General features: G+C 33.2%; 1 protein-coding gene across 1 annotated transcript in view; it reads right to left on the bottom strand.

Annotated features, from left to right (window-relative positions):
• Positions 1 to 10,398, bottom strand: part of LOC106869402 (uncharacterized) — a 109,943-nt gene continuing 99,545 nt past the window's right edge. Inside the window, exons 64-69 of the mRNA XM_089358261.1 lie at positions 9,512 to 9,751; positions 7,500 to 7,733; positions 6,111 to 6,382; positions 4,116 to 4,292; positions 1,277 to 1,418; positions 1 to 215 (exon numbers count right to left, since the gene is read on the bottom strand). Coding sequence (XP_089214387.1) covers positions 139 to 215; positions 1,277 to 1,418; positions 4,116 to 4,292; positions 6,111 to 6,382; positions 7,500 to 7,733; positions 9,512 to 9,751 — 1,142 coding nt within the window. The 3' untranslated portion in view covers positions 1 to 138. The remainder of the gene's footprint in view (positions 216 to 1,276; positions 1,419 to 4,115; positions 4,293 to 6,110; positions 6,383 to 7,499; positions 7,734 to 9,511; positions 9,752 to 10,398) is intronic.

The raw sequence follows: 10,398 nt of genomic DNA, 5'->3' as shown, positions 1-10,398 counted from the left end.
TTTTAATTCTCAAAACTTTTATTAAATTTTTACATTGTACATTTCAAAAAATATTGTCCGATTGCATTTTTCATATCATGCAACATCACTGTTTATTTCATATTTCACAAGACATTATGTTTTAAAATTTGTTTCGTTTCAACATTCATCTTCAGACTGGGAGCATTGTATTCGTCTCAGGCTTGCGCAGCTTTTCACACCATTACTTGAAGGCTCTGGAAAGATTTACAACAGAAAACAGTTTAAATTATTTTATAATGATTTCATACTGCAAATTTTGAGGGAGTGCTATGTTAAGTTTAATCAACTTTGGTATTTGACTAGTACATTTCTTACTGACCCAGGAAGGGCAAAAGGTAAAGTTGACTTTCAAGGGATTTGAACAAAATGTGATGTAACCATAAGGCATTTTATCCATCATTCTATCAATTCTGCCCTCTGTTACCTTTATTTATTTAAAAATAGAACATGATTATGGAATATCTTATCTATCTTAACACAAATATATTGTAACGTAGAAATCTACCAGGATCAAAATTCATCAATCTTACGCAATAGTAAATTAGACAAATTGAAGTAAGAAGAATTATGAGTATTGCCCAAGTACATAATATAATGACTGCAACAATAGTAACATTCAGACCAACGATTATAAGCTTAGTTATCTCTCCTCTTAATGTCACAGTATCTCTACCTTCTTCATAAAGGAATGTAAAAATGGAAGAAGCAAAGTCTCAGAGTGGAAAACAAACAATGAAATATATTTCCAGCCCTATCAAAGGCAGTTTTGAGGTTATGACTCTTTGGTGGAACATGTGAGTCTAGCAGTTGAAAAAAGTACTATTTCAGACTAATGGGATCTCTTCAGCTTCAGTGCAGTCTAAGTCATAATACTGCCTGTCTATTATTCTGTTTACATGATGCACATACAGACACACATGTTAACATATCAATAAATCTTCTATTAAACATTCTACTCAGTAGTGTCTCTCTTTTCTGGCTGACACATATATGTATTATTCTTTTTATATTTATTGTAAGGACTGTGTGATGCACTAAAGAACCATTCTCATCACCTTGCATCACACAGTCCTTACAGTATATTTAATATAATTGTGAGTTTTGGCTTATGAGAATGGTCTGAAAAGAATTGAAGAAATACGAATGTTCAATAGTGCTTAGGATATCGTTTGGCTTTAGTCTGGCTCTGATAAGGAGTTTAGTGAGCTTAATGCATGATATAAAAACATATAGAGATGAAATTTATTTCACTTACCATCTGAACTAAGTTGCACTATAAACTTATTAGGTTTACATCCACCACATTTTCCTTCACATGAAGCTGTCACTACTTGCCTATTTACAGAGTACATTAAACTGTTTATGCGTGTCTGTACCCCATATGTTTCCCATTTAACCTGAAGTTATAAAAAAGGGGTGGGATGGTCAGGAAGTTACAATAATCATATAAAATAACATTTTGAAAAAAAGATGTTTAGGAATCCCAATGGAAGTGACGTAAATCATGTGAACTACAAACTATAAGGTCATGAGTTCAGATTTTGTGTTGGATCTCTGAGTAAGACACATCACACATTGTAATCCTGATACTTCATTCTTCCCGAGATTTTAGATATGTAATAACTTTAAAAAAAGAAAACAAAGGTATTCCAACCATGACAATTCAGCCTACATAATCCTTAGGTGAAGTAAACATTATAAATGATTTGTGGTATGCAATAACTGCAGGAGCTACTAAGATGTTTTGCAAGCTCTTCTAAATCCATTGCTGTATTGTCAGTAAGTATTTCAGGGTCACAAGTGTTTCACCCCTTGCACTGTACACTTTACCTGAGTGGGGTAATGGGGACTGAACTAGTCTTCACCTGTTGACGGGCTCCACTTTCGATCTCTTTTCAACCTTAGCCATTTGAGCTTGTTTCAACTGCCATGTCTTTCTCCTTGATAGATTTCTTCAGTTGTCTGCATTCCAAACCTATTTTCTGTTGGAAATAGCACACAGATCTAGTGAGAAAGCTATGACAGCCCCCTTCAGTGGGGAATGTGGCCACATACCATCCCTTGACAAGGGCCTTGTCAATGATGTCCTAATATTTTGTTTTCTTTACCTGGTGGGAAATATCAACTCTGTCCTTCCACTGAGTTCAGTCACATCTCACTTGTATTGGCCTTCCCTCAGTGCCCTGGGGCATCTGATCAAAATGTAGTTTAGGGTGCAAAAAGTTGCTCCATACTGCTTGCTGGATGAGTCTGCCCCATATTTTAAGGTTATTTGAAGTTGGCAAGAGGTTGGTGACAGCATGAAAAGGGAAGGACAACCATCCCTGATCAGTGCTTCAGAGTTCTTTCCAGTACAGTGGCTGCTTGAGTGCCTCATCCTACTGTGTCCATTGTTCCTGGTAGTCAAGCCCTACCACCTTCATTCTGTGATCCTCCTCTGTTGGATCGCAAATCCTTTGCACTGTGAGCTATCTCTTGTTCCTGGAATCAGTATTTTTCCACTCTTGGTGCTGTAACAGTCAAGTCTTAGCCATCTTTGATAGACTACTCCAACCATCTCCTAGTATTTCCAGTATGTCTCTGCTTTCTTTATAGCTTACTGAGGTTTCCATTGAGTAGGTTAAAAAGTGGATGTAGAGAGTGGTGGATAATAGGAGGAGGATAACCACTGATGCAGGAGTTGAGGAAGGTAGATAAATGCAGAAGAGAGAATTGGAGGAGCAGTTGGATAGTAACAATGATACAGTTGACATCAGGAGACAAGAGAGAGATGATGTGTTGTCAGACAGGTAGCAGTAGTAGAGGGGAAGAGAGGCTGGCATAGGCCATGAGGAGGGAGTATTTGGTGTTTCATTGCAGGGGAATGACCAATATAACAAAGAGTGGAGAAAACAATAGTAATGGATGAAGACTGGCTAACAAGTGAAATGATTTTGGGTAACAAGAAAAATAAGTGATGTCAAGGGAGGTTTGGAGTGTGAGAAATGGATTGATGGGAGGAGGAGGAGAATGGGCAAGGTGCTCATTTGTGCATATACATATATACATACACAGTGCTTCGAGAATTTAGTTTTGTCAAGGTGGGCAGGTCTTCTCAAGAACTACACATCACCAGTTATCCCAGTCTTTTGTCCTCTTCTCTATGAGACTTAGGGTTCAAGATCAGGTTTCACCATTTTGTCATATATCTCTCTGTTCTACAAGCTCCAACGACATTAAGTGATTGGCACTTCATTATATAGCTGTCCTCATCCATATATATATCACATGTCCATACCAGCACACTACTGATTCTTCTTATGCCAAATTTCTTCTTTCAGCACATTTTGGTATGTTGTTCATGTGCACTTACATTGCACATCCAATGGAGCATGCTCATTTCATTTCTTTCCAGTCTTCTCAAATTGTCTGTGTTCAGGGCCCATCTCTTGTTAGCATATTAACGTTTATGACTACTACTAATATTTTACCAATATTAATATACCTACTCTTAATGAATACACAACTTTATTAACTTATGGATTTTTGACAGCTTTCTCTCTGTTATACACACACACACACTGTCAATAGGTGAGAGCTAGATAATCTCAGTATAGAAAACACATAATAGTGCTTGAATGAATTTGAACTTAAGCTCCAACCTCTTCATTTGGGGCAAGGCCTACATCTTCAAGAGTAGCTATAAGAGAAATTCAGATCAAGCTGATATGGCACTAGTAATACAGATAAATACAGTTAGACTTTATATATATATAATGTGAAACACTATAAATACAGAATAAAATACAAAGAAATAATGTAGGTAAAAGGAAGAGAAAAATATAAAACAGGAGAAAAGATGATTGGAAAGAAGAAAAAAGGTTAGTGGCGAGGCTGGAATGAATGCATATCTACATATATATATACAACACATGCATACACACACAGACATTACACATACACCTTACTGAACAATATACCCAATTTCTTTATAAGTTGCTGTAAGATTTGGAAAGGTGTACTCATCATCTACACATTTGACTGTACCAAGTAAAATAAAATGTATAAAATTTGAACTTATGAAATTAACAACAATAAAAGGGAAATCATCATACCATATCTCCAACGACTAGGCCAGTGTTTTGCAGGTTTACAATCATTGAACCTTTACTGAAACAGTAAGCTTTTTTCTTATACAAACAATCTCCAGCATCACCGAAACCTTGTCTGCTTTTTATTTTGCCATTTCCTCGATTTGAGAATGTTAAATCATGTCTGTCAACACTCATATCCTATAGACAGAAAAAATGATGATAAATATCATGATTAGCTCAATTGTGTGTGTGCGTGTGTACAAACACACACATACCGACATTATATACAGCTGCAGAAAGAATATATTCATACACATGCACACACATATATATGTATGTAAATATTATATATATATATATATATATATATATATATATATATATATATATATATATATAATTATATGTATTTCTTCTATCTTAATGAATAATAATTCTTCGGATAGAATAAATGGGTTAATAGAAACCAATGTAGCAAAGAACACAAAATAACTTTGGTGTTGTTCCTGTTTTTAAGGCAGGAAGTCCTTGAAATTTTGGGTATTTGAGTATATTTAAAAGTGTGTGTGTGTGTGTGTATTTATTTGAACTATTTTAAAATGTTTCAGCTGCAAAGCTGTGGTCATGCTGGAGTACCACCATTGACTGAGCTACACCATTATTTGGAACCTCCTCTGATATGTGGCATTTGGTAAATGAAGGAGTTTGTATATATATTATATATATAGGTATGTATGTTATATACATACATACATATATATATATATATGTATGTATGTATGTATATATGTTAATGGATTGCAGCCATTTGCTCAACATGCAGGAATTGAACACCTATTTTGTATATCTGTATCTACCTGTGAAGTGATTTGGCTTTTAAGTAGTTAATTTTCTGAAGGTCTGGAATTGTAACAGCTGTAAAGGATGTTTGTTAATTTTTAATTAATAAATATTAATTTATGTTCATTGATGCTAAATAGGCCTTAAATCACACAACCCTCAATTTTCTGTTTGGTTTTTGCATAATTGTATGAATTCCTGAGTGTAGAATGCAAATTCTCAAAACTTTTCTAAAATTCCAAAAAATTAAAAAGTTATGAAGGGTTATATGTTGTGTGTATAGGAGAAGTTGATTCATATTAAAACATCACGCACAAAATGACAGCTGCCAAATCCTGCTTTCTGATTGGGTGAAAATTATCAAACTTTAAACCTCAATAACTGTTTTAAAAAATTTTTCTGAAAAAAGTGAAATATCTCCTGAGATTCAGCTTGGAAAGCTACATTAATACACCAAATTAAAAAAAAATTCAGTAAACTTTGAAATTTCCACAGCTGCAGCCAAATTCTTTCATGCTTTCATGTATGTGTGTATGGTGTAAAATCTATGTATTTGGGTAAACATTAGAGTGTATGTGTAATCCTGTGGACATTAAACTGTATAAACATTTGAATGTATGCATAATTAATCAATTTACATTCTTATTGTGTAGTTCCACTTGTATATTTCTATAAACTTCCTGATGTTTATGTTGTTTGCTTACTTTGCATGTGTCTCATATCGTGCATTAGAGAAACTGTTAATTGTATGACAATAAATTTTTTGTTCATTTTTTTTGTGTGGTTATTTTCAATAAAACGATTCTTCCTTCTAGTCTTCTGCGGATTCCTATGTTATTACTATCATTAACATTGCTACATTTATCCATCTTTTTATCATTAGCATGTCTGACAGCATTCACAAGTCCATATGTTGGGTTACATATCTGTTCAGCTTTACTTAGAGAAGCACCTAAATGGAATACTTTCAATTTTCTCTGTATATCCAGATTTAGCTAGTGCAACGTTACTATTGTACTAACTCTAGTGAATATTTTTATTTCCTTCTGAAGTTTGCCAAATTAGATTTCTTGGCTAAAATTGTGCTAAAGGATAAAATTTCTTGATAAACAAATCCCTAATTTCTCATATTTATAAGAAACATCATGAAAATAAAACAAACAATGAAACATTTACCTGTGGGAAAATTCGAACTTTCCGAAATACAATTTTCCCTGGTCTGTCTATTCTATTGTTAAAGAGTTTCGCACATATCTTGAGTGGTTTCAATGTTGATAAAGATGCAAAATTTTCATGTGGTAAGGTGATATATTCTTTTGGAGTATCTGTTTTCATATTGTAACAGTAAACCTTTAATCTTTTATGATTAAGAACAGAGGGGTAGATCCAGTATTCTCCATCAGTTACATTTTTGCCACACTTTTTCATTTCTTTGCATGAAGTAGGTTCTGTAAAATAATAATAATATAAAATTTTAAGTAGAGATTTAAAACACACATATGCCATTTTATTCCCTTTTGCTTTTGCGTATGAACAACTATGCTACATGGCAGTGACACATGGGCTGTGACTACTGAGGATATGCAAAGGCTTGAAAGAAAAGAAGCCAGTATGCTCCAATGGATGGTTAATGTCAGAGTTCATATATGACAGAGTGTAACTGATTTGAGAGAAAAATTGGGTATTTTACATACAAAGTCTACTTTCTCTGTTAACCTGTCTGTAATTTCATTGTACCTCTTACACATTCATAGTTTGTACAAGGTACACTGTATGGAATATCTAGCTACTGCTTTTCTACATACCAAAGCAATTTTCCTGATGGGAGTAGAGTGCTATCTGTTTTCTTACTAAAACTTCAGTGTTTGCTAAGTTAACTTTGAGTCCTTTGATTCTAGGTTTTGCTTCCACACCTAAAATTTCTTTTCTAATTCTACAAAAGATTCAGCTTTTAAAATGAGGTTATTGTTATACAGTAGTTCACATGGGTATCTAGCCTTAAATGCATATTTTATAGCTTGGAGGACTATAATGTGTGTGTGTGTGTGTGTTGTGCACAACATAGAGTGAACCAGAATTACTGAAATATGCCTTAACAATGTTAAGGCATTTCAATATGTGTGCATATATGTATATGCCGGTGGTACATAAAAAGCACCCACTACACTCTCGGAGTGGTTGGCGTTAGGAAAGGTATCCAGCTGTAGAAACTGCCAGATCAGATTGGAGCTTGGTGTAGCCATCTGGTTCACCAGTCCTCAGTCAAATCGTCCAACCTATGCTAGCATGGAAAGCAGACATTAAATGATGATGATGATATATATATATATATATATATATGATTAATGAGTGAGATGGAAGATGTAAGATATGAGGATGTTTATTGATTACTACATTCTTGTATCTTACATCTTCTGTCTCTCGTTAATCAAATACCCAAGGAATACAGAAAGGGAATGTGCTTTACTGGTAAACTACCAGGTGTATACCATATGATTTATTAACTTATATATATATATTGCATATACACACACACAAAACATAAAATAAAAGTATGCTACTGACCTGCGCTAGTAATGTAAATATCCGAATCTTTATTGTCAGGTTTAATCTGAAGAGTCAAGTGAGTCACATTACTCAAACTACAGACTTTAGAATTCTTTTTGTACTGAAAGGAAGTACAATCTGCATGTTTCTTGCAAGATTTTTTACACTCTTTTACAGTTACATCTTCAAGCCGTTGGAATTGATCACGTTTTGGTATGCGAGCTTTTTTAAATACAATAAAGTCTTCATGAACTAGAAAAAAACAAACAAAAATCACGTTTTATACATGCACATATGTGTCAAATATTAGAAGGCATCTGCTGCATAGTTTGTTTTAAATGAACAATTTTAAATCTTGCAGATTACTAGGCAACTTCATTTCTCTGTCTGTCTGTCTGTCTGTCTGTCTGTCTGTCTGTCTCATATATATATATATGTATATATATATATATATAGAGTGAACCACAGTCTGTTAAAGACTGTCATACCGGCCATGACGAAGGGAAATAGCCCTGAAACTCGAGTCGCCTTTATATATATATATTTATATTTATATATTTATATATTTGATCCTTTATATTGAACACTCAATATTTCATCTACATTCAATACTTTATTTCATGGTGCCATCCATTTTTATTTTATTTTATATTATATATTGTATATTATATTATATATTGTATATTCCATATTCTATACCCCACATTAGTTCTGCAGGAATATAAATAAAACATAAAAAACAGACAGTGTTGGAACTCTTTTAAGCAAAATAATATATTCCTCTATACACAATCATACAAAAAAATCCACCTTTTTTTGTATTTATTTTTACTCGCATATATATATATATATATATATATATATATATATATATATATATAAGAATTTTGAATGACAATAGAATAAAAGTTTGTTATGAACTTCATACATATAGATATACATATATTTGTAAACTCATGTGTACAACTGGACACATGTACAAGCATAAACATACATACATATTACCTACATATATATATATATATCCATGCTTATACACACACACACATACTCATACATGCATGCTATATATATATATATATATATATATATATATATATATATATATATATACAAGTATACATAAATATATACAGACACATATGCACACACACAGATGCACACTTATAGACAAATGTTTTACATAGTGTGTAGTTTTGAATTTATGGTAGTAGGTGTGTTCTTTTGCATGTCATGTGCATGTGGGTCTTATTTTGTATGTGTACGGATGTGTGTCCATATTCATATCTGTTTAATGTTTATGCCTGTGGGCATATGTATAGATATTTAGTGTTTGGACAGTTTTTTGAAAATGAATTTTCTTTGGTGCCTGCATTGTGAGATGATATAATTTTTCTTCTTTAGGATTGTGTATGTCTTGCATGATTGTGTGGTATTTTTCTACAGCGAAGAAAGAGCAGATACTAGAGCCATTTAGATATGATGGTTCATGGTCTATAACTTCCCATTTTATGTTTGTGGTGATGTTGTTTTCTTTTAAATTCCCAGAACTGTTTGGACAGGGATGTTTCAATCTTTTTGTATGTGGTCCAATTTGTCTGTGTATGTTGTATGTATCTGTCTTTAATGGTTCTGCTAGGAGCGCTGATATAGTTCCTTTTTCTTTGTCCTTTCTATGAAACTTTTGCTTCATAGACTATGTTAATTTGTAACCAATTTCTGTGCAATGAGCATGTCCTACTTTTTGTGCAGTTGCATCTTTGTTCAGTGTTGTGTGTGTCTAGGTGTGTTATTGTTTAATGATTACATGGTAAGTTTTATGTTTTTTGTGCAACTGTAGCTGATGTTGTGTCGTCTCTGTTGAATAACCTGTAGTATCTGTGTTTAGTTGGGAAATGTTTATCATGCACAACTTCTGTCATTTCAATTTTGCTTAATTGAATAATTTTTGTGAAAATACATGTATGCACGCGTGCACACACACACACACACACACACACAGACACACACAAAATACAAAAAATAATTACATTTTACTCGTTGGTAGTAATCTCTGTCTTCGGCTGCCTTTAATTTCATGGAGGTAGCTGCAGTTTTCTTTGATAAGTAACAATCCCCATTTTCTTTATTTATTTCAAATGATAAACAATTTTTGTCAGACCAACATTTTTCTAAGCAAGCTTCTTTTGTTACATTTTTCTTATTCCACAATATTTTCCCTTTTACATCCAGAATTGCCTCTTTTACTGTCGCAAAATGATTCTGAATATCTAGAGTTAAAGTAGAATTTAGACCAATGAGAAGTAACAACAACAACAACAACAAGGATAATTCATAAAATAGACAGAAAGCCAGAAATTTGAAGTTGGAATTGGTTGATTAAGTTGGCCCCTGTACTTAACTGGTGCTACATTTTATTAGTCCTGGAAAAATGGAATCAAAGTTTATCTCAGCTGGATTTGAACTCAGATGTAAAGAGCCATAACAGATACTATGAGACATTTTGTCTGATACTCCAATGATTCTGAGAATCCATCACTCTTAATAACAACAACAATAATTATTATTGTTGATGTTAATAATATTTGGAGTAAAGATTTTTGCCAACATAACATGGCAGTCCTGGTTTAGGATGGATGTTGCTGTAATTTACCCCAGGAGACATTGTCTCCAGCTAGCTATATGACACAATCTGTGTCCTTATATTTTCGAACAAGGGAAATAAGAACACAGATCATGTCATATAGCCAGCTGGAGACTGTCTCCTGGGGCTAAATTACAGCAACATTCATCCTAAACCAGGACTGCCATATTATGTTAGTAAAAATCTTTACTCCAAAGTACTGTTGCTGAATATCTCTCATTGTGAGATTTAAATAGTAATTTTCTAATTTACCAATATTTATAATAATAGTTT

The sequence above is a fragment of the Octopus bimaculoides genome, chromosome 10 (assembly GCF_046866305.1).
Source record: "Octopus bimaculoides isolate indiv1 chromosome 10, ASM4686630v1, whole genome shotgun sequence".
NCBI classification, from domain to species: domain Eukaryota; kingdom Metazoa; phylum Mollusca; class Cephalopoda; order Octopoda; family Octopodidae; genus Octopus; species Octopus bimaculoides.
Note: the sequence above shows the minus strand (reverse complement) of the source record. Positions and strands in the feature narration are given on the sequence as shown.